At 37.1% G+C, this 26,428-nt stretch overlaps 1 protein-coding gene across 1 annotated transcript in view; it reads right to left on the reverse strand.

Annotated features, from left to right (window-relative positions):
• The window catches only part of LOC145980420 (dipeptidase 1-like), a 168,804-nt gene that overhangs the window by 95,245 nt on the left and 47,131 nt on the right, over window positions 1–26,428 (reverse strand). Inside the window, exons 2-3 of the mRNA XM_083113502.1 lie at window positions 18,832–18,970; window positions 8,777–8,951 (exon numbers count right to left, since the gene is read on the reverse strand). Coding sequence (XP_082969628.1) covers window positions 8,777–8,951; window positions 18,832–18,970 — 314 coding nt within the window. The remainder of the gene's footprint in view (window positions 1–8,776; window positions 8,952–18,831; window positions 18,971–26,428) is intronic.

Genomic DNA, 26,428 nt, shown 5'->3' on the forward strand with positions numbered 1-26,428 from the left:
TTGGTAATGATTTAAATTATTGTTAAATATGTACAATATTTTGCCTGTTTCATCATCATTATCTGTAAGTATGCTGTTCAGATGAATAATTAACAAGCCACTCAGTTTAGATTTTACAGATTGTAAATCAGGAGAGGGTTGTGGTGTCGGCAGGTCCATAATAGCCTGTTTTTTGAACCCAAATAAGTTCATAGGCATGTTTATTTATTTCAAATCATGCTCTGGAATTGGGCATTGTTTCCCACTTTTCAAATCACAATGCCCCCAAGGTAAAGTATGTATGTTACATGACAAAATACATCTCTTATCATCATGTGGGTCCAGAGCCACTTTTGTTACAATATTTGAAGTCAATAAGTGATTCTCACTCTGAATTCTATTTTCTGATGTTCTAATTGAATTCTGTGATTTGATGCAATTTTTATAATCTTCAAATACAAGCTCTTTTTCCACAGTAACTCTGCCAATGCCCTTGGCTTTTTTGACAACAGCACCACTACATGTTTCAAAACTGTACATCTTGGCTCTTAACCCAGCAAATGCCACAATAACATCACCAAGTGTCTCATCTTTTAACTTGCCAGGCACTTTTTTGTTGTGGGGTTGAATTCTTGTATGTTCACTGGTATCAAAGTATTGAAGCAATTCAGGCTGTGACATATCTTGATAAACATCTTCTGTTTGAATTTCAAGAATAAAACTATCCGTGTCCATGTACAATAATTTTACACGATCACCATAAAAAGGTTTCAGCACATCATAATACAATATTAACATATGTAATTTGGACGATTCCAATATCACAGCCCCTTCATAAATAGGTTTATCAAATTTGATTTTTGTTTTCATCATGTTGAAAAGTGCCATGTGCTCATCATAAATTCTTCTATAATTGAAGTTGGGCTTTGCAGCCAATTTTTTGCTCCGGCTGGGGTCAGTAATTATTTTAACATCGGTATGTTTTCTGACATTTTCAATTGTTTTGCCATACACTGAATTCACCATCAATTTAAACAAGCCCTTATCAAATTGGCTCTTTGCAGATGTTCGAAGCTCCGTGTTTGTATCAATATAAGGTTTCAACCATTCTGAGTGCCTGAACCTTAAGACTTTTCCAACTTTGGTCACTTGAACACCATGTTTCATCAGGAACTGTAGGTTTTTGTAATATATGACATATCCCTGTTTCGGCTCCAGGGTCATCATGAGCTTCCTCTGTTTAGAGCCAGGTGAGCACTGAACCTCGGGAATTGGGGGCAGATCAGAAAATTTATTGTGCAAATCATCAGGAATTGTCAGATCAACCTCTAAGAAGAGGCCATATTCACTGTCATCAAAATCCTGAAGATCTTCAATATTGAAATCTTCAACCCATTCAAGCCCTGCATATGGCAGTTTATCCATCATAGCGTGACCATAGAGGTTGTTTGCATCTACATACAGTAAATAATTTGATGGCCGTGCTGGATCATAATCAGGCATATACTTGTTATTTGCTCTGGCATATCTCTGGGAACATTGCACCATCCCTCCTCTTATACATTCTTCTATAAATAGATATTTATTTTGATCGTAGATCAGATCCAATTGCATTTTGGTATTGAAAAATGTTGCGGCCCATGCTAGGCCCGGGGCACTGTAAAAATACACTGGGTCCAGTCCATAATTTTGCATGGAAGATTTTCTGAATGCCTGAAATACATCAGCTAAGAGGGTCGTATCAAGTTTTAAATATGCCATGTGATAATCACCAAATGTCTTGCATTTTAAACTGTTCCACATCAATTTGGCATGGTGATAATCTTCATCAGTAATTCCAGATCCTCTGATTTTGCTATAAAATGCTTCTTGTGGTGGCAGGGAACACTCATCAAATTTAGAAAAATCTGTAACATAGTCGTATGGATATACACCCTTCCGCCTAATTAATTTCAGGTCCTGATTTGGAAACAAGGCACGTGTGATTTTCAAGTCATCATCAGATAATTGAGTGGCCAGTGTAGCCAGGCTAGCAGGTAAAAATCTGTAAGAATCAAGAAATCTTATGTGAATAGGAATACCATCAACTTTAATTATCTTGCTAATAGATATATATTTTTCATCATTTTCAGCTAAAATGTTTAAATTCTGCTTGTCAAACCCCTCGTACCTGATCAGATGATGGAAATCATAATTGGATGCTCCATGGCAGAATATGGGGATAAATTTTGGTCTCTTGATCTTAATATTACAGCTACTACACAGGGCCATTAAAAATTTACCATCTGTATGAGAATGGTGATGAACCTTGATATTTGTATCTGAAAATTCACAATCACATACCGGGCATTTTTCTGCATTGTTGAAATCTTCAATCTGTTCCTCTGTTAAAGGCAACATAGGCTTTGATATTAATAAGATGTTAGATGCTATGTCACGGCACTCATTTTCTATTCTATGTGCAAATATTTTGATGGCATGTGGTCCCTTGTATGAATATTCTTTAGTAACAATACCATCCTGTACAACCACATAACAAAAGCTGGAAGGTTCATGTTGCTGGTATGGTGTAGCTGAAGATTCTTCGGGATCTGGGCTACAGAATGCAAGAGGTTTGAGATTCGATTCGGAATCCCAGACAATATATACAGGGTGTTCCAACAAGGCTTCATACTTTTTGAATTTGCAATTTTCACTTGGATTGGGCATCACCATATGAACAGGTTTATGATTGCCACAGTATTTCAGATGCTCAATTAACTTGTTTTTAGCAATTTCTGCATTCTCTTCCCGAACCCCTTTTATTATTTTTTGACCATCAAATACAGTTAAACATCTTCTGCACAACTTGAATATTGTATGAGTTTTGTCTAGTTGTGTTCTCACTAAAGCTTCAAGATTATGTATCAGAGTGTAATGATATGTGCCATCTCCTTCAATTAAGAGCAGATCAATTGGAATAGCAGATTCATCATCAATTGTACTAATTCTGAGAGGTGCTATCGGGCAATTGCCAGTGGAACAAATAAATACATTAATAGATAATTGTTTGCCATTGATGTGCTTGGCCCTTTTTTCAAATTTATCAATATTCTGAACTGACATTGGATATTCCAAACCCTCCATTACATCATCAAAATCGTGTTCATGCTGTTTGTAATAAGTTATTCTCTGAGGATCCTTTGAAACTGGATACAAAGCAGCTAATATACACCACAAAAAGCATTTCTGGTCGGCATTTTTTATATTGACCACGGCTCTTTTGTTTTTGATATTAGCAGGCAAAGGCACATAAGTAGATCCTTGTAATGGAGTGAATTCAGAAATATTAACATAGAGCTTGTGTGATGAACCGCATAGGCTCCATCCTGACTCTTTTGCCGCAAATTCAGAATGTTTGATATTTAATTGATCTATCAAATTGCCTATTATTTTGTCTGAATTTGAATTTGAATATACAGGTACAGTTTCTGTTATGTGGGGCTGTGTAAATTTTGTGCCATTTGGTTTCTTATATTGTACAAACAATTTGAGGGATAGCTTATAAGAGCCATTTTGTGCATTAAGAATTGCCTGCAGATCAGAATTTATACTGTTCAAGAAATTCTCAATGCCGCATCTTGGCTCTGATACAAACCGGTAATCTCTAAGTTGGGCATTAAAACTGCTACGGATAGGTGCATGGCGTAGCTGTTTTGCTGCTCTGGTATTAACAGGTGCTTCGTGCTTTCTTTTCAGACCAGATGTGGATGGTTGAGAGGGCAATGCAGAGCAAGTATCTTTATGTTTATATGTGAAATATTCCATGTTATATTTTCTATTGCATTTGGGGCAAATTTTTGTGGGAGTTTTGTATTTGTCCGGATTACAAATTTTTTGATGTCTGGCCCAATTAGAGCTAAATATATTTTTATTGCATTGATTACAATATTTTTGATTCGGCATTTTTGTTGTTGTTTATTATATACAATTTCCTGGGTTTCAATTCAAAACTTTATACTGGATAAAAAATATCAGTTGGGTTCAGCACTGTGATTTGTATGTGCGTGTATGTGTGTAGGTGTATATACACTTAATATTTCTGGCTTTGGTATTTATATAAAATTTCCTGGGATTCAAATGTAAAACCAATAGCCCACAAGTGGAAAATCATTCACACTGACCCTCCGCAAATACCTGCACGAACATGCATATCTTGAATAGCAATAACCTTGTTATGTATAACAGGCTGGGACAAATATAAGCTTGACTCTAAATATGAGTGGATTACAACAAATAACAGATTTTATATTGTTCAATATGAATTTAAACCAGTAAGTATGAGAAGCACTGTATCAACACGTCTGTTCCCCTCAGTCACTCTCACATAACTGGCTGATGCAATAATCGGGAATTTCTGTAAATACTGGCGCTGAGGCAAAAAAATCAATACTACCGTCTCGGGAATTCCACACACTGACGCAGAGGAGGAAGGAACATGCAAACACGGACCAATTCTAGAGGTAGGCTCTGCATATTGCATTGTTTTAATATTAGATAATCAAATTGAATGGTATCCAATTGAACTTAAACCTGAAGTAAATATGTATAGGCGGGTATGGATACAAGTTTATAGACAAACTGATGCAATTTTTGTAAATCTGCTTGAGGAGAGTTAATACTTTCCGAATTACAAAACTCTTTGGGCTAGGCAGGTGCTACACTTAAACAAATGAACATGTTGAGCAAGTTTTTTAAGTATAGCAAATCAATCTAAGAGAGCTCTTCGTTTCTGAAAAATTCCCGAGGGCATTTTTACAAAAATCTTGGATTAGACAAGATTCCACACTTGCCCAAAAACTCATATGCTCATGTTAAGCAAGTTTTAAGTGTAGCAAAGCTGCTTGAGGGGATGCTCTTCCTTTCTCGTCCTGTCCGTATTGTATTTCATACTACTAAAATGCCTAGAAAAAATATAATAAACTTGTTCACTGCAAGAAAGTAATAAAAAAAATTGCCCATGGTGGGGATCGAACCCAGGCCTCGCTGATAAAAGCTCTGCACGCTAACCAACACACCATCAATAGCACTACACTTTCTTTTTTCCAGTCAGTCTGTTTCCTTCCTCAGCACATGAAAAAGCAAATGCATATTAATTTCTAATAATTGTCTCATTCTCTATTAATATAAACCACGTATGTCAAAAATAGACGTATTCACTTGGAAGTTAAATCTTAGCTTTGTGTGTGCGTTTTCACGTGCATATGTGTGACAAGAGTGGTGTGAACGTATGTTGGATATTGTTCTAGGTATTATTTTCGTTCAAAGCATTAATATAACTGTTAAATATAGAACTTAGTGTAATGCAAGGAGTGAAAATATAAACCCAGGCCGTCAGGTTCGTTACCAAACAACATTAAATAAAGGAACGTAACTTGGACCGAGTATTATTCCATGTCGAGAACACGAGACATTACTTCCGACAATCTTCATCTCGTATTTCTCTTTGGCATCACTGCTCAATTTACAGAAATGTTTACCCGTGACTGGTATACAAGCCGCAGAATTACAATGTTGTTTGGGTTGTGTAGTCACAAGGCGCTTGGTGGTCAGACATGCTTGAGTGCTTCTTCAATAGGGTCGTTACAACCCAGAAGTGTCCGTGACTGTACGCCATTCTAAAGGCACTGGACTTTGCAGACGTCAATGGTCTGAAGAAAGTCCTTGTGTGCAGTTATTCGACCAGCGTGTTGCAGAAACTGGATTCGTTGTATTCCCGGCATCCGGTAGCGCAACGCATATTCAGACGGCTTGTGTCCTTATCTGCCTGTGCCGATGTACACTTCTGTTGGGTCCCTTGCCACGTGGGCATCCAGGGGAACGAAGCAGCTGATGCTGCCGCCAAGTCTGCTGATGCAGACGGCGACGTTCTCGTCCACCTTTTGCCAGCTAGCGACCTGCAGAATGTGTTCCGTTGTCGCCTTCTTGACACTTGGCAGGCCGAGTGGGATACGGAAACGGGGAACAAGCTTCACGCTATTAAGCCCACCACAGGTGCTTGGCGTTCCTCGTCCCGTCCCTCTCGGCGAGAAGAAGCCATTCTTACCCGCATGCGTCTAGGACACAGCCGTCTTACGCATGGTCACTTGCTACAAGAGCTGGACCCTCCGTTGTGTCGTGTTTGTAATGTCATTTTAAGCATTCGACACATTCTCGTTGAATGTGTCGATCTTGCTTACCTCCGGCAGACTTTTAACCTTTCCGGCTGTTTGTCATCCCTCTTGGGTGATGACAGCAGCATTTTATCAAATGTTTTTAGATTTTTACGAAGAGCTGGACTCTTCCACCGCCTGTAAGGAGGTTTTTAGTGTGTTTGTTCTGACTTTTTAATGTGTTGTGTTTGTCTCGTGCAGGTCTTTTTACAACATTGCACTTTTAATTTTTTCCCAAGGGGCTATTTACTCCCCTTTTTAAGATTTGAGTCAGAATTTTAGATAAGGGGATATTTCCCCGTATACATAGAAGGGTGCAAAATGGCCTTTAGTGCCGACGCACCCAAACAATTTTTAAATCAATGAATCAATCAATCAACATCGACAACAATGTTGGCAATAAACCAAGATCTACCTTAAGATTAGGCCATATTTACGAGAAGGCATCATCGACGACAGAATCTATGTATTTGCCAGCTCCTCGGGGGTAGAATAAATTGAGGAGGGAAATTTATATCAATCTTTTTCTTTCCCCACTGGTCACGGTTAGACAAAAGTGGCAAAAAATGAGACGTTAAATAAAGTAAACCAATCAATAAACCCTGCTCCACAAAATATACGCAAATTTGGGCTGGATAGCTGAATAAACTAACCTATTCACTAATTATACAATAGAGCGTTAAGTATCCTAATCTCCATAGAGGAATCACATTTTTTAATCCTAATTACAGTTTTTATAGAATGGATTTCGTCCCATATAAACTTAGGGTACTAATAGTCTTAAGTACTGACGCATCCAAAAAATTTAATTCATGCTAGAAATTTTCAAGTTCTTCTTTGAAAATCGTGGAATGGCCTCCTTGTATCTCCTGCGCTTTTTAAAGGAGATTCCAAGGGGATCATCAATCAACCTTGCTAACAATGTATCTTGTTTGCATTTTGGCTTTTAACTGTGTAACACGTCACTCTTCTAGGTCTATTAGCGAATTATGTTGAACATGTGTGTGTATGTGTGTGTGTGTGTGTGTTGTTTGTGGGTATCCATCTACATATATAACATCAAGTAGGTATATATTGACCCTTAAATCTGTCTGCTTTTTACTGTTTTTGATGAGCGGGTGTGAACCTTATTTTTATGAAACCTCTTAAAAGGGTTTTGGATAAAAATAAAATTACGCGCAACTTTTAGAGTTGTCAAAACTATTGTATTTGGGAAATATTGTATTTTCAAATATGTATATCTTGGAAATGAATCAAGCTAGGGAAATACAACCTATCATTTGATGGGCACTTCGAATACATTCTTGACCATGTGTTCAAAGTTAAAGAAACAATCTCGATTATGCTTATGTCTTCTGACATGTTGAGTATCCTTATGACTTTCGATTTTATTGCAATTTGGTAATGTTGTTTTGTCTATATAATAAAGAATATGCACTGTAGAATTTACAATCCACACTGAAGAATGAACAGAACTTCATTTTACTCAAGTAGCCCATTATTCTAGGACGTCTTTCCAGGAAACATTCAGGAACGAACAACTTACATTTGCGTGGAAGATTCATTTGTGCATTGCAAGGTATATCCATTAGCGATTCACCACACCAACGAAATGAACAATCCCCTAAGTGATTTATCTGTACACTATCTAACCACCCTCATGTTTTGATCAACATCCTCCCTTTCCTTTGCAATAGAACTATACATGATCACTGTGACCCCAAATGCACCTTTTCACCCTTCTACAAACATTGCCACGCCTTTGGGATGGAACTCCGGAATATATCCATGTTTCACGCTGATGAAAATCCTACTTCAGAATTTATGAAAGACCCAGGCAGGGAAGTACATGTACTTAATTCAGAATTCACCCAAACACACACACACACACAAATATCTTTCAGGGAGAAGATATCATTTTACTGGAAAGAGAGATAAGAACACAGAAATAGCAAATCGCGTTTTGAGATTGTAGGCTTAATAAAACTCTTACAAAAATTGGCTCTTGGTTCAGACACCAGGTGGGGGTGACCCTTCTCAAGACATCAAAATGTCAACCTCACTTCCACGTAGCACACTCTGTACTGTATTTTGCACACTGACGAAGCTCTGGCGACTAGACTCACAGCCAGTATATTCCTCCGTATGGCCTGTGCTGTCCATTTGTGTTTCTGCTTGTCCTCTCATGCATTTAATCTCATATCCATTCATCCTCATTTCCGCGATCCAAAAGAAGCGGAAAAGCGAAGTAAAGTAAATTAAACCAATCAATCAAGCAAAAACTTGTTATGGGGATTCCTTAATTGTGTGCATTTCTACACTACTTAGTACAGATACTTCATTGCCAAATTTTTTGTAGTAAATCTAATGCTGAATATTCTAGAATTTGAAAAGAATATTGTTCATATTTCAAATAGAATACTAACACACCCTCTACTTTAAAGGGGCCTCCCGTTAACGTAAGGTCACCGACTTGTAAATAAAGGGTCCCAGGTTCGATGCCCGGTGGAAGTACATAGTGGCTCGGATCCCACATTAAGAACTCTAGGTACAGACCTGACGAGACTTTTGTGCATAAGTGGACTTGAAACAAAAAAATAACTTACCCGTCTACTAAAGGAACTTCCTCCAGAATCCTCTTGACGACGTCCAGCCTTGCCTCCAGCAACTTGGAGGAGCGGAGTTCCAGGGCGATCGGCACCCCGACGCCCACGCCCAACGCCGCTGCTACGATTAACCCTCCGCACACAGCCAGCCACTGTTTAACGTCTAGGCAGGGTCCTGCAAAATGACAAGCAGTAGGCGATTTCGCAATGATTACTTGAATAAGCAGCTCGATTGAATTGCGATTTACCTTCTCAATATGAGTATTTTATCACTGATAATGAATACAGTGCACTTGTATTGCAAACTTTGTTTCGTGAACTAAGGGGGGTAGGTCATATAACACAACATAAAAAAATTCACAGGTACTAGTACAATATTTTTCTTGTACGAAATAAAAGTTTTTTTTTAACATTCCATATCAAATATTCACGTTGATAAGAACTTACATATATATAATTACAAAACATTTTGATATCGTTCTTCAGATATTTAAATACAAGGTATAAGGTAGGTGAGCCAAAGTTGGCCATAGTTAAGCTTCTAAGGCAATTTACAAATCTCCAATGAGAGAAAAATTTATGAAATTTTAAGAAATAACTCTTATAACTAAATATCAACTTGTACCATATAATTTTTTTGTAAAATTGCTTGTAATTTAAAAAAAAAATTTACAAAACCGTTACATCTGTTCCCAAGGTGGCCCATGGGTACCAAAGGTGGCCCATGGGTACCAAAGGTGGCCCATGGGTACCAAATGTGGCCCACTACTTATACAGTCTCTAGCAATAGTTAAAGACCACCTTATCATGTGTTTTTCAGACAAACAGAAAAAGTACATATGCGAGGGCGTTTCATGAAATAAACACTTAAATACAAAATTGGATTTATTATGTAATGTTTTTGAAAGGTACATGAAGATCAAGAAAGTGTGAGGGCATATTAATGCACTTATAACTAATAGATGCAACTAAAGGTAAAATTTGTAAAATCATTAAATCTGAACTTTGAAAATATACTTGGAAACAAACATTTATCCTCCAATAAAATGAATGAAGTGTGAAATTTTTATAGTCAGTAGGTTCACCTTTAAATTTCAAGCACATTTGCACATATTTTCTCATGCTGCGGACCAATTTCTGGCATTCTTAGGGCGTAATCTCATTCTATACTTCGAAGATCTGTTCGCAAAGTTCCTGGACATTCCTTGGATGGCGACTGGCTACACGAAGACCAATGCTATTCCATAGGTTTTCTATAGCAGGGGTTTCCAACTGGCGGCCCGCGGGCCGCATGCGGCCCCCGTTTCCTTTTTCTGCGGCCCGCGAAGCCAGTTTCCAAATACATTAATTTTATTTATTTTTATTAAAATACGTTCTTTTTTTACTGAAGGAACGGATGCTCTGTGAAGAAAGACAATATCACAGGTAGAATTGATTTTGCAGTCAATAATGATAATCAGAAGAATCTAAAGTGACGTAACTTTCTCTTCACACCAAGCACTCCATCCCTTCGCTATGCGGAATGAACTCGGCCGCTTCCTTGAAGGCTTCACTCTTTGTGTTCAGAAACAAACTACAGAGTGGCGCTATAGAGATCTGTTTTACTACGCAGGAAGTACGAAGAGATTTCCAGTGTTCCAACTCGGATTGTACTGTGACTGATTGTTAAAGTTTGTGCAAATATCGAAATGAGCAATATCTAAAAAAAAACAAAAAAAAAAACGTAAGATTGAAAATTAAAATAGCTTCTCTCCAACTTAAATTGCGTAATTTGCAAGGCAATGTGTTCCTTCAAACTAGCCAATAAAAGGGGCCAGAGTTTTTCAAATACCTTTCAAAGGAACGCTTTCCAAACCTTCGTAGTTTTGGGAAAAGCATGACATCGATATTCAGCAGCACAAACACGTGTGAAAGTGTTTTTTCTTCAATGGAGTTCATCAAGAACCGCTCCAGAAGCAGACTGGCAGATTCTTCACTGCTTCACCTTCTGAGACTTTCAAATACAGAAATTCAAATACAACTTTAATAAAAGAAGGAGACGGCCTCAATTTTCACATTGAACACTTACTATGAAGGATTCTTATTTGTATGGTGTGTCTTTCTTTAATTGCTTTCAATACATCAATAAGTATTGGGTTTTTGTGAAATAAATCGTATAATTTTCATTTGTAATTCCATTGTTTTATTGCCTCATTTTAGAAATTTAGGTCATGCGAAAGTACTACATTTTCAGTTCAGTACTTACAATTTTTGTAATTTTTAACCCCCCCCCCCCCAGAAAAAATGCGGCTCGCCTATCAACTGCTAGATATAATTTTGGCCCTCGGACCTTTTGAAGTTGGAAACCAATGTTCTATAGGATTCAGGTCCGGACTTCGTGCTGACCAACACAACAATGGGATTTCCCTAGCTTGAATCCAAGCCATTGTCCTCTTTCATTGTTTCGATGTATTCTCGTGAATCCATGGAGCAAGGAATGAATCTGAAAATCCCTGTCCTTGCAGCAGACATGCATTCCCAGATCATGACTGATTGCCCCCAACCTGAACATCTTGCACGAGTCATTTGGGAAGAAGTTTCTCGGCTGCTGTCCTCCGAACTCTCACTTCTCGGGATCTGTACAACTTAAACTTTTGGTAGGGACTGTAGTTTCGTAGAAAATGTTGCTTCTGCTGGTTGGTTGGTTGGTTGATTTGGTGTTTTAAGTCCACTTTATGCACAGTAAGGCTAATCGGGACTGAACCTACAGTTTAAAGTGGGATCCGAACCACTTGTACCTCCACCGGGTATCGAACCCGGGACCCCTTGATTACAAGGCGACGACGCAACCACTGCGCCATCGGGGAGGCCACTTGCTTCTGCATAAGGAAACATATTTATTCATGTTTATTAATTTTTTTATAATTTATGAGAGAAGTTGTTAGTCTCGAACTTTTGAGTACAGTAACAAATTATTGTTTTAGAAATAAATAAAAGAAACACTTCAAATATATATATATATATATATATATATATATATATATATATATATATATATATATATCACTGAAGTATTTAACATATAAACCCAACATATTAGTAACATTTAGTGATTCATGAAAGTCTGTGCAATTTTATTGTGAAAAAAGTGTAAATTTCAGAGGCTAGTGTAACCTGTTCCTAAGGTGACCCACCATGGGCCACCTTAGGAAATCGCCTCTGGACTACGTTTTCCAACAAAAATAGGTATCGTTCCTATGACACAAAAAAAACATTTTTACAATGTAACTATGTGATCAAAAAGATAATTAAAGAGATTTCAAATATGTATAAAATATTAACATTTGTTAATTTGAAGGACGTACACACACACATTTCTTACTTACCTTAAAATAACAACGACAACTAATCTGCTCTCTCCCCAAAACAATATTTTAAATAAAATGGCTGCTGGCAGCCCGAAATGGTTCGTTTTCTGCATGGTGCACCAGAGGGAAACTGGTCACATTGATGTGTACCATTTGTTAACTTTGTTAAATACTAATATGATTATCGTGAAGTTGGCCACCTTGGAAACTATGGCCACCTTTGGATCACCTACCTTACTTGTATTTTTAACGTACACCGTACGATAGTTGGTTAATTTATAAGATGATTCAAATCTCTGGAATTCAAACCCGGACTGAAACACCAGAAGGAAAATAGTTATAGGATTGAAAGTCAACTCCTGAATGTGATATTGTTCTATACTTCTGGTCTTTAGTAAATACAGGTGATGGACATTGTGATACGACACAAACCCTTGGTCTTAATTGCAGCCTGTATCTCATGTGGGGTAGACAAATGCAGGCCATGCACAATGTTTAAGGGAATACACATCCATTCCTCATACATAGCGGTCTTTTGTTCAGAAAGTGTGCCTGGAGGTGGAAACTTAACGCGAACTTTGCTTTGCATAATAGCCCACAAATGTTCAATTAGGTTAACATCAGGCAACTGAGTTGGTCAGATGAGAAGTCCCACTTCATCTTCGTGCTTATTGAACTATGCTTTGATGCTCCGAGCAGTGTGAATGGGGGCTTTGTTAACTTGGAAGAAAGGTCGTTTGCTAGGGAACAAGCCGCCCCCCGTGGTGGAGTGGTTAGTACATCGCGCTACGACGCCAGGGGTACCGGGTTCTAATCTCGGCATGAGCATGGATGTTTGTGAGTGTCCATTCATCAATTTTATTATATCATCACTCATCCCCATCTTCGTAATTTAGCCAAAAGTGGCACAAAAGCGAAGTATTATAACGATCAAATCTTGCCAACTATCAGGTAAATAAATTAATCACCGTAATAACCAATAAAAAGTATTGTATTGTGGCTGTTCACCGAGAGTTGCACTGTGGAATACAGATGACAAGCCGGTTTCCCGAGCGAAGAAGCCGATCCTCGGGTAAAAAAAACATAAAAATACAACTGTAAATACAAATAGAGCTGATACTGATACTGTATGCTGATTGTCTAAGCCGCGCGTCAGGCTAAGTTTGCAGTAGGTTTTATGTATCAATCCGCGCGAGAACTGAGCTCAGAATCTTCCGTGACAGTCTTGCCTCAACCGCCGAGCTGCTTACATCGCAGACACTGAGAAAATCCACAGTATTGCCAACCGCACAACACATCAAAATCCGCATGCATGTCAAGTGGAATGTATTTTTGCTTCTCTTTGTCTCCTGAAATATAAAATTTTAAAAGTACTTTCTGCGGATAGATTATTTAATAAATGTGTCATTAATATAAGAGCGAAATAACTTCTAAACATGAGAGCATGTGTGTATATTTCGAGCACGCAAAACGAAAAATAAAAGGAGATAAAAGTAAACAACAATAGGCCCCTCTTGAATTTAATGACAAATTATTATTTTTGGTTTAGAAAGAAATACATTTATGAAAAACGTGGTTGATTCGTTCGCAATACATCCGTTACTGTAAGACACGCTCACTTGAAGTTATACCACCAAAAAAGCATGATTTGTTATTGGTGATATATACAATCAGGTGCATTGTCTGTCGCTATTACTCTGGTTTCAATTTATGAATCACTTCACTAAACCAGGATTCAAATCTTGGTCTGTCCATTTCTTGCTGATAATTCCCTTTCTTTGCGCGGAACAGTAAATATGCGCCTTCAACAAAGCTTTCATTGCCGCCAGTGGGTGAAACAATAAGCCTCCCCTTTCCCCTCATCGTCGGTTTCTTCAGCCCTGGCGGTGGTTTTGCATGGTTGTATCCTTCCATGTTTTATTCCCCCTTCCCCCACCCACCGAGTTGAAGGACGTCTTGTCCAAATAATAAACATGTTTCTTCTCACTGCGATATCTTTTAATACCGCGGAGATTCTTTTGTCGTCAAACAATCGTTTCCTCTTGCTAAACTCAAACCGCAAATCATTCAACACCCGTGATACAATTCGTGCGCACATTGACGGCAAATCACCTCACGCCCTGTTTTACTTTGATCTTGTTGCCGCAAGCAGGATTATGCATTTATTTATTTTATTTATTGCGTCTTGTTTATCATGGCGAAGTTAAGCCTTTGTAGCCTTTAAAATAACTTGCTTGACTTTGAAGAGCATTTCCCTTCGGATGAAGCCCAAAATAACATTCGGGTAAAACCGCGCGCTGAACAGGAGATTCAGCCATTCTCGCCACTCTACAATAAACATAGGGTTAAAATAGTGGGATGTGCAACACTGATATCACCGATTCCACTCGCTCTGCAACGCATTCAGTCTCGCTCGACTCGCTCTAAAGTTTCAGTGTTTCTCCAACGAAATACACATTCCAGTTGGCGAATCTGCGGTTCTAAGTTCGTCTGCATTGAAATCAATTAAGTCCATACCTGCTAATGGATGTATTATTTTGTCTGTATATTACAAATTAAATAACTGTTTTCTTGCAAGTATGCAGTTCTGTCGGAATAGAACCCGTCTCAGTGGAACTATATTCTTGCGCGCACGTTTGGATCTACATATGCAAAAACCTGCTGCAAGGTTGACTTGACGCTTGGCTTAGTCAGGGGCGCGTCTATCGGTCAGTTGAATTTTCCCCGTTATTTGGACCATAATATTGCAACTTGACAATTGTACATGTAGATCTAGCTGTAACATAGCATTGATGGTTCCATCTAATACTCCAACAGCATTTTGCCGACCACCGTGGCAGAGTGGTTGCAAAATGCCATAGGGTCGCGGGTTCGAATCGACGTCTGGACGTTTTGAGTGTCTCTTCATCAATTTCATAATGTCATCACTCTTCCTCATTCTTGCAATTAGCCAAAAGTGGTAGAAAGAGATGCAAAATATCCAAATTCAACCAATCCAAAAGCGTTATTATTTCATTTCTGTTTGATCTTAATTTTTGGATCTGACCCCACCCCCTTCAAAAATATCATGTGTACGGGCCTGATTATACGTCATACATAACAGCGTTTGACTGGTAGTACAATGTTTACATAAAACCCCTACGACTGCTGACGGTAAAATTAACCTTTTCGGCCATTAGGTGGCAGACTTCTGTGCAAGATAGTGTGGCTCTACTAACTAACTAACTAACTAACTCTCTAGCCTTCTTAAACCCGAAGGTTCATGGCTGCAGCAACACAGGCCTTCCATCTGTCCCTATCTTGAGCAAGATCTATATACTCTTTTCCATCCCTACCGATTTCCCTTAGGTCCATCTCAACGTTGTCCCTCCATCTTCGTCTTGGCCTTCCTACAGGTCTCTTACCATCAGGTTTCCCAACAAGAATCCTGTAAACTCCTCTTTCCTCTCCCATTCGTGCCACATGGCCTGCCCACCTAAGTCTTCTTGATTTAATAATTCTAATAATATCTGGACATGAATACAAATTATGTAGTTATAAATTATGTAACCTTCTCCACTCACCTGTTTCCTCATCCCTTTCACACTACACAGCACAACTACTGCACAAGACACACAAACACATAACAACCACTATACAAGAAAAAACACAAACGCACAACTACTACTACACAAGATTATGGAAAAAAAATAGCAGTGGCTATCAAAATTAATAGAAAATTACCTAAAACAGAGTGTGGCTCTACTGCAACAACAAATTACGTCACGTTTTCATGTAGGTGTTCAGTATTAATTTGTCTACTACGTGCTTGTTTATAGAATATTGTATTCATTACATTCTACGCAGCTTTTTACATTTCTAATTTAGCCGTGACGACGAAATCGGATGAAGAATGAAAGAATCACATGTATGAAGGAAGCCCTATGCATTTTACGGAATTAGAAGCCAGAACTACTGTTCTGTAGAGTAATACGTTAAGTTTCATATTACGGACACCTGACGCAAGAAAAGCAGGAGGACAATAGTAAGGAATTTGTTCATGTGAGGGTTTCATTGAAATGGCATTTTCAGGTTTTCACTTCAAATTTCTGTAAATGTTTATCATGACTAGACTTCGGATTTTTAGGTTCTAAAAAGTGTGCTTTTAGGTTCCTAAAATAGGCTCTAAAAATCCGAAAATAGGTTCTAAAAATCCTAAAGTAGGTTCTAAATACCTTAAAGTAGGTTCTAAAAACTTTAAATTACGTTCGAAAAATCATGAAATAGCTTGCAAAAAGACTTAATTTGGTACAAAATCCCTGAAAAATACTGATTAGATACAATCGTTAAAAACAAACTTTCACAAGAACTGTAATAACCAAATATTAATTTTCTAAACAAATTTTCATTTCTTTATCATTTTCAAAATTATCTACAAATTATTATAATACTGCACTTGTGCTGTTAGAAAAAGTTACTTGTTGATATGAAAATGAATTACGTATGTATAACTTGCTGCACAATATCAGGGTGGCTACTCACTTGGAATTCCTTGAATTCCAGGAATTACACGTGCATTTTTGGCACCGGAAATGGTGCGTGAATTATTGGCTCTGGAAATTATTCATGTATTTTGGCAAGTCATGAAGTAAGGTACAAGCAGATGTTTTCTCTATTCCATTTTTTCTCCGTAGACGTTAAAATTGCAACTTTCAGTAATCCATATCCCACTAAATTTATACATGTTTATAAATGCTCTGAGGCAAGTTTCTCTCAGTTTAGCTTTTATTTCATTCATTTTTTTTAGGATAAAAAAAGAAAGCTATACAGAAAATAAAAGAAAATTTTCTGAATCCGTTTACTTTGTTAATGTTTTTTACAGAAAAATCTATCTGACAAACGGGAAGATTATTAGAAAATAATTTATCTTGAAGTTGATTAGGTGATTTTTTTGTTACATTGGAATCATACAAACCCTTTATATTGTCAATATTTTTGTGTATGGAAGGGAGGGTGAGAGTCTGTAATACGTAAGGTTGGAATAGAGAAAACATCTGCGTGTATCCTTGCATTTTTAGAAAGTTCACCTTGAAAACCAGGAATTAATTATACTTGAATTTTATCATGGTCCTAGTGACCACCATGAATCTTCTTGCGTTATCCACACTCAAACTCCACCTTTTGTCTGTGAGGATCATTTCATATGCTCAAAATTATCTTTCAACAGAAACATAGTCAGTAGTGCTAATTTCAATGCTGAAATAATACTTCGCAAGGCGTGAATGCCAAAAAGGATCAAACTGACGCGAAAGTGAGCAAGATCACACAGATCAGAAGTTTTGACTTGGGACTGTGCAGGTAGTAGAGACGATTGGGTGCCAAAACTCAGAATGGGAAGGAGGGGGGTGGGCAAGGACAGTTTACTTTATTTTAGTAGGCAAGGCTTAGCATTAAGAGTCTATAATGCAGGGGTAAAAAGTAGGGGGGAACTGTCCCCTTTCGCCGCCACTGTCTTCAGTTAACAGTGACGTCAGACATTTTTGTTTTGTTTAAAGCTTTGATAAACATCATATACTTGGAGGGAGGGAAATCGATAGAAAACATGTTTCAAACACGCCAGTCATTGAATTATTTCGCCACCAAACCTAGTAAATACCTCTGTGAGATATAAAAATCCTGTAAAATCTAAAAAAATCTAAAAACCTAAAAAAGGTTTAATTTGGGCACATAAACCTAAAATAGGTTCTAACAAGCAAAATAGATTATTTTAGACACTATAAAACTTAGTCAGTTGTTTCGTTTTTTATGAAACGCCGATATAACTTGTTATTTCTTATTTACCTGCAAAGGAAAAAAATAGGTTAAAAACCTAAAATCCGACGTCTAATCATGACTGCGAATTAAGCTTCTTGCTTTTGGGGATGGGGGAGGGGGGTTGCTACTCAGTGGCGAAATTGTGATTTCATTTCGGGAGAGTTTTCTTGTATGCTAATTTGTGTATGTTACCTGTCAGTAAACTAGACTATTGCCTTGCCTTGCGGCACCTTAGGAAATTGGTTCTAACCTATCGGTCATTACTTCCCATGAGAGCATTTATACATAATTTAGAAACAGCATATTTAAGAAAACACAAACTCACACAAAAATAGCTATCGAACTAGTAAGACTGAAATCTTGAACAAATTTCTATTGCCAAGTTCAAACTTAATGTCCATCTAATTTACACACAATTATTTTTTTTCCATATTTTGATACAGTAGAGTAACGAACACGCTCTGCAACCCCTCCCGCAACATTTAATTTTGCACCCTTAATCGTTTAGAAAACATATATTTTTTTCTAAAATATTAATTCACGCCTACATTTAAATTAGGTATATAAAAATATGAAAATGGATGCACGTAATTTGAATCAATGTGAAAACTGATATGACGCCTATAGTGGTTCGGATTTCACTTTAAACCGTAGGTCCAGTCCCAATTAGCCTATCTGGCATAAAATGGATTAAAACAACAACTCAACTCATAAAATTGAACAACGTAACTTCAGTAATTGGTATATTAACGACGTATAAAACCTTTCGAAGGTTGCATCATGACTAATTGATTAAAGTAATCCAATGCAATGCATTTTATGTCTCTATTACCTTTCCATTACTGAAACTTAGTATATGACACACCTTTCTATATTCTATAAACATTGCAATAGGCCGTAGCAATGTTGACCTACCTTTATCTCTTCTTTCTGCTAGTCTATCGGCTGTGCCTGCGGATGACTGCGACCCACTTCGTGCCACATCACCATTCGGCAATTTCCGCCCTAGATCGGGGGAAGTCGTAATTATTATGGATCCCAATTGGACAGTGGTCTGCAAAATTATAATTAAGACATCGTAAAGCGTACATAAATACATGTATAAAGTATATGTATTATTTACATACGTATATATGTACACCCCTACATATACATAAACAAACTTCTAGAAATTTATTATAATTCATAAAATACATATAACCTACTGCTCGTGTGGTAACATCGTAATTCTTGGGATAACCAAGAAATATTTTAGATGTCTTAAAATATATGTACAGTCAGAGTTACATTTCTGAGTTGTAACAAACCCAATGACCTTCTTTGGGATCGCTAGAATCCAGAAGTGTCCGTGACTGTACATAATGAGTAACACTCACTCTCATATTAGGAAAGTAGGATATCATGCTTCGACTCCGAAATGTATTACTCCCAATTTGTTTTTTTTACATAATTACAAAACGTACGAGTATTAGGTGATAACAGTTTGGCACAAGAATTTGGACGTCCAAAATTAATTATTCACCGGAGTGCAATGAGCCCACAGATTTAAAGGTAACTGTACGGCGTAAGCTTTTAGATGGAACATGAGTTCAGCCAATACACAGCCAGTGCTGTCGCGCTGTTGCCAAACCAACTGCTAGCGGAAGGGAAACACAGATAATTCGCTGTGTCCAATATTCGGCTTTTTTATGGGTATAATGCATGCAGATGATATTTCAGTACAATGAAATATATAGTGACAATTCTACAGAGGATTATATCATATCACTGCAGCATATAAGAGAAACTCGTACCTGAAAGAAGTTTGAAGGTACGTATTTATTGTAGGGAAACTGCAAGGTCATCATCATTGCTCTCGTTTCTGTTTTCTGGCGTGTTTCCCAGGAGATTTTAATAGGGGTTCGCCGATTTCTGTGGTAGATCCTTTATCCTGTTTTATAATACGTAACACAGTATGCACACATACATCACACGCTTTAGCCGTAAGTTCTAGACTCTGAGAAAACACTGTTTCAGCACGCACTTCTTGCGAACGCCAATTCCTTGAAGTAAGAATAAGCTTTAAAATTAAGATTTCTGTCTTGTGAACGTAATACGAGTATTTACCCTTGGTGCCTGTACTACTGGTACTAGGTTTCGAGAGCGACATTGTTAATTTGATTTGATTTGCTTTATTTTACTTTGCTTTTCTGACACTTTTGGCTAATTGCGAAAATTGGAATGAGTGATGATATAATGAAATTAATGAAGGGACGTTCATAAACATCCATGTCCAGGCCAGGATTCGAACCCGGGACTCCTGGCGTCACACAACACACACACTATTGCACAACTATCGAGCATAAGGGCTGTATTGCACATCGCGCTACGATGCCAGGGGTCCCGTGTTCGAATCCAGACCTGGGCATGGATATTTGTGAGTGTCCATTCATCAATTTCATCATATCATCACTCATCCCTATCTTCGTAAATTAGCCAAAAGTGGCAGAAAAAGCGAAGTAAAAATAAAGAAAATCAATAAGGGTTGTATTGAATCCTCTCACAACTGTTCTTCATGCCGTACGAGTAAAATTATCTTACACCGCCCTTGTTATGAAAAAGCTGAACTCAAAACTGACCCAGACTCGCAATGTTTGTGAACATACAAGACAATGAAAGATCATTGTGCATATTCAGCCGAATTTGACACCCATAGCTTTACCAAGACGCAACAACTCATCGGGGTCAACACGGTGGCAACGAAAGATCAACCGACGGAACACGGAAGAAAAACGAAAGGGACATTGTGTGTGTGTGTGTAGAGAGACGTGTTGTTTCCCGTGTTTCTTCGAGAAACGATATCTTCGGCTGTAGGCGACGAAATTCATGGGACTTGGACAGTCAGGTTCAAAATGTCGTGCCCCATCTTATGATGAACCTTAAAGTGGTGAGTCTTATGAAAACTTCTTGCGAGCAAGAAAAATACGGTAACACGGCGTTTAACTCGCGCTCCGCAGTTTCCTAGCTGTACAACGTTGCCCTCCTGCCATTGGCTGGTCGCGCCGCACACACTCTGCGCGGCTCCGCCCAATATCGCTTGTAAAACCGTGCGTCGTATAACTATATCTGATTTCTTTCTTCTGCCATAAGGAGAATTAATTTTGTTTGATATTTGTATGTTAATTGTATTGAACAATGTAAGCTAAAAATAAGTGCGAGATTAGCATAAATTGTCTGTTGGCATAGACCTATGCATACGCACACACACACACACACACACACACACACACAAATACAACGTAGCCTCTGAAATGAAATCACAAATACGATATTCGTAATAACGTGCAGTTCGTAGCTTTCCTGGTCATGACATTGTCCTCGCTTGACAAATAGGGATATTTATGTGAGGCAGAGTTCTCGTACATGTTCATTCACGCGAAGAAACATTTAATCCAGATTTAATCAGCTTATTGCGAGCTACGTGTGCCTATTTTAAAGGTCCACGGTAATATAAGGTATTTGTTTTTTGCTGTAGAACGAATGATTTGTGAAGACAAAATGAATGTCAGATATTTTTCTAGTAAATACATAACAATGTAGTAAAATATACTCTATCATCGGCTTTTTCGTTATGTTTCCGGATTTGTAATGTTTGTTGTTAATTTTGTAAACTGAATTTCGAAGCATCAGATAGTATAGAGTTGTTACATGAGAAGGAAGGGAAAACAGTAACCAAGAGAAAAGTTCCCTTCTTAAGAAATTATGAAAATGTATCGAACTTCTCCCCAAATACTCATTTTACGTGTATAAATTGAGCGACTCGGGAACTTGATAACCTACAAAAGTATGAAAGTGGGAAAACGCAGCTGAAAGTTGGTCCATTGCATTGAGGCTTATGGGTTATCCAGATGTTCCCGCGGCTACTGAAGGAACTTCATTCACTATTGTATAGCAGCTGAATCCAATGTTAGCTCAATATTGAAAGTGGGTTATCAAGTTTCACTCCCGAGACGCTCAATTATGGACATGAAGTTGTAACTGCCAAACAGGAAGTATTGTTGTAACACACTATTGGCCAGTATACTCTGTCCCTGGAATCTCTGGAACGAGCGAACAAAAACAAGTCTCTGCGCAAGTAGTGACGCAAGACGGCTCCACCAATGAACACGCGAGAGGGAATTGGATTGCATGGAGGGTGGAATGACTGCTTTTACCAGCCTTGGCGTGTATTGCTTCGCTCTGCCCACTAGATCCTCGTTTTCTGCCTCTATGCTTGCCCTTGATCCAGCGATAGACTGGACAGAGTATACCAGCCTTTGCAGCAGCGTGTACTGCCCCGTTATGTTTATTCGCTTCCTCCCCTTCTCTACCTCTATGCTCGGCCTTGCTCCAGAAATCTCGGAGATGGAATTACGGAGGTACTGAGTCGCATAAGCACCAGCAGAATTAAGGAGGTTCTACCGTTTTACCTAATGGGAAGAAAGTAGAGAGAATGTGACATTCATGGGAAAAATAGAAAGCTTTCGAACTGAACACTACATACTGTTATTTAAATCCCTTACAATATTTCCGAAAACGCCAATTACAAAGAATGCAGACCCCAGCTACCAGAACTTCTTGTAAGTGAGGTTGTTTTCATGGAATACTTTCAGTAGAGGGAATATAAATTAGGTTTCCAAAAGTTTACTTTCATACCCCGCTGCTCCTGCATGTATCCAAAAGGCGAGAGGTGAGTTGGAATACTCAGAAGAGAAGCTACTTTCAGTTTTCATTCTTAATTAACTTCAAAACAAGAAAACATGTGGTAGTGAAGCAAACAAGAGTTAAAGTTGTGAAGTACGTATTCCTGAAGTGCATCATCCTCTGATACATGAAATGAAAAGTTTGTAAATTCTTACATAAGAAATATTAACATTTCTAGCGCTTTATTAACAAAATTTTTGTGTGTGGCTTATATATATATGCCTTGCAAAAACTGAGTCATATTTATTTCAATTATGATTAATTTATTATTTGTAGAGGGGTTGCATAAGAATCCATGACTTCCCCGTTACAAAATTTCAAGTTAGCAATTTAAGTGTCGTAGTAACTGTTGAAACATTACTTCTATTGCAAAAACGTAACTCTGTTACAGTCGCGCAGGAACGGTGGGTTAAGTACATGAGTACATTGAAGGGGTACCCCTAAATCCGGAGATGAAGTTGTAACCCCTGTACACTCTAAATTAATTTGACACGCGCAGGGGACTGATTCAAAAATAACACTGGTCTATAATGAAAAATCATCAGAGAAACTAATAGGTACTGTAGACTAGGTTTGACCCCCTGATCCCAAATCTATGCTTAGTTTTCCCCCAGCACGTATAGCTATTGAGATGAGACAGGGTTGTGAAATTCACTTGGTGTAACGTCTAGAGATGTGCCAATCAGTTGACTTGCCAGCTGCAGCCGTCACAGGGCAGCCATCTGATCAAACGGTTGAATTTAGCTGCTTTAATTTCTCACTTGCTCTGCAATAATAATAATAATAATAATAATAATAATAATAATAATAATAATAATAATAATAATAATAATAATAGAAAAAAGAAATTACTTGGCTGAGCCCTACTGCTGTGATACACGTTCACTAACTAAGGTTACTACTGCCTGCTGAAGCTGAATCCGACCAGTAACGTACGTCAGTAGTAGTATTGATCCGCGCCAACGTCTGTTTTCTCCATGGGTGGTCTTTTATTTGCACGTACTTATAACTAATTTGCACGTACTTAGAACTAATTTGCGCGTACTTAGAATTTATTAGCAAGTACTTAGAATACTTTACATTTATGTATTTGCATGTTTATAACTTTTATAAATATATAATTATTTATTTTATGAAAAATATGTATATAGAAGGTAATTAGAGGTACTAAACGCTATGCATATGGTTTTATATTCATTACTGCAAAGTATGTAATGTATAAATCGATAATATTAATGTTTATAGTATTGAAAATAAGTTTTTATGGTTTATGAACCGCTATGAACGGTGTTAATGGGTGTAGGTACAGGTCCAATTACGATTTGGGACGGTCCCGGTACTCGAACCCGCGATATGTAATATTATTAATTAGTACTATGTAATAATTGCATTATATTATGAAACACGGTGGTGCAACACGCTAGACAGAAGACGGTGAACTCCGCGCTCCGCGCTGAGGGTAGACGAGAAAGGAATTTGGGAGATGTGCGGTCAAGGTCAAATGACGTCACAACGTCAGGACAAAGAAGGAACCTGATTGACCAATCAGAGAACGCGTCGGTAGATTTTCAGAACCGGTTTTTTCAAGGTTAATCAGTACGCAAGAACAGGGGAAAGCTATGCAATGCTGTAGGGCAGGGGAGGGATTCAACCAGACAACAAAGGATGTCTGGAAATACGCAGCAAGGGTCAAATCTCTGAAGCTATGCGGTTTCCGCCGCCAATTAATATTCCGCTCAGGTTTGCCTTCAAGGCACAGGACGCTTTAGCGCAGGGTCTTTTTATCTGTACTATGAAGAAGGGAGAGCTATTAGGGACGGGGCCTACAGTTTTCACCATTTGCTTTTATCACGGGGTAACGAACCTAGGACCCTTTGATTATTGATTTAGGTAGTAAATGTATGTTACTGTGTGCTATTTAACTTAATTTTGAGTTTATTTTTTACCAAACTTTGACTTTATGTCAAACATTTTCACAGCTTATCCTTATTTTTAACAAAATAACACTATTTGTACTATTCAGGCAACACTTTTATTAAATTTTGGACTCTAAAAAGACATTTTTTCAACGTTTAACTTATTATTTTACAACTTTATATTAATTTTTTACCAAAATAACACTATTTGTACTAATCAGCAACATTTTCTATTAAATTTTGGACTCACAAAGACATTTTTTCAACTTTTAACTTATTATTTTACAACTTTAAGTTAATTTTTACCAAAATAACACTATTTGTACTATTCAAGCAACATTTTTTACTAAATTTTGGACTCACAAAGACATTTTTTTCTACGTTTAACTTATTATTTTACAACTTTATATTAATTTTTTTACCAAAATAACACTATTTGTACTAATCAGGCAACATTTTTTATTAAATTTTGTATTTACAAAGAGATTTTTTCAACTTTTAACTTATTATTTTACAACTTTATGTTAATTTTTACCAAAATAACACTATTTGTACTATTCAGGCAACATTTTTTATTAAATTTTGTATTTACAAAGAGATTTTTTCAACTTTTAATTTATTATTTACAAGTTTATGCCTATTTTTTACTCAAATAACACAATTCTATGTTCAGGAAAGACTTTTAGTTACATTTTCGACACACAAAGTGTGTGATCTCAATTTCTATCTGTTTATTTCACAAGTTTAGGCTTATTATTACCAAAATAATACAATTCAATCTGTTCAGGAAAGACTTTTAGTCGCATTTTCGACACACAGAGTGTGTGTTCTCAACTTCTATCTGTTTATTTTACAAGTTTAGGCTTATTATTACCAAAATAATACAATTCAATCTGTTCAGGAAAGACTTTTAGTCGAATTTTCGACACACAAAGTGTGTGTTCTCAACTTCTATCTGTTTATTTCACAAGTTTAGGCTTATTATTACTCAAATAACACAATTCTATCTGTTCAGGAAAGATTTTTAGTTACATTTTCGGCACACAAAGTGTGTGTTCTCAACTTTTATTTGTTTATTTCTCCAGTTTAGCCTAATATTTACTCAAATGACACTAATTATATTATTCAGGCATCATTTTTATTACATTTTGGACTTTCAAAGACACACACACACACACAGAGAGAGAGAGAGAGAGAGAGAGAGAGAGAGATTTTTTCCAAGTTTACAGGATTATTCTCTAGTTTACTCAAATAACACAATTTAGATGTGTTTTGAATTATATTTTGGATGCAAAAGTATGTTTCGTCAAGTTTTACCCGTTTATTTTACAAGTTTAGGCTTAATATTACTCAAATAACACAATTTAATCCAGTCAGGAAGGATTTGTTATTATATTTTGGATGCACAAAGAGATGTTTTCAACTTTTTTACTGATTTTTTGCAGGGTACGTATTAATTTTTATTTATTTTGTTTTGTATTATATATACATTTACAAATTTTTAACTTAGAGTTTAGTATTTATTTAATTTTTTTCAAAAACACTAAAGAAAAAGTACTTTTAGCTAAAATGTAAGCCACAGAATATATTATTATTATTATTATTATTATTATTATTATTATTATTATTATTATTAGGGTTTACTGATTTCCACTATGCTATTTTTGGTTCTGTATTTCTATATGTATTTATTTAGGTCCGGTTACGCCTGCTACGTAGGAAAGTTTGTTTATTTTAGAGTTTGCTGAGTATTTTGTTACTGTTGTACTAGGTAAAAGTTTCCAAAATATATCAGATAGGGCTCCATCCATATACTTTTGTTTTTGCTGTTTGGAGATGATGCGATCAGCATCACTCTCCATCTGCTTTTTATT

The sequence above is a fragment of the Lepisma saccharinum genome, chromosome 27 (assembly GCF_977018435.1).
Source record: "Lepisma saccharinum chromosome 27, izLepSacc3.1, whole genome shotgun sequence".
Classification (NCBI taxonomy): domain Eukaryota; kingdom Metazoa; phylum Arthropoda; class Insecta; order Zygentoma; family Lepismatidae; genus Lepisma; species Lepisma saccharinum.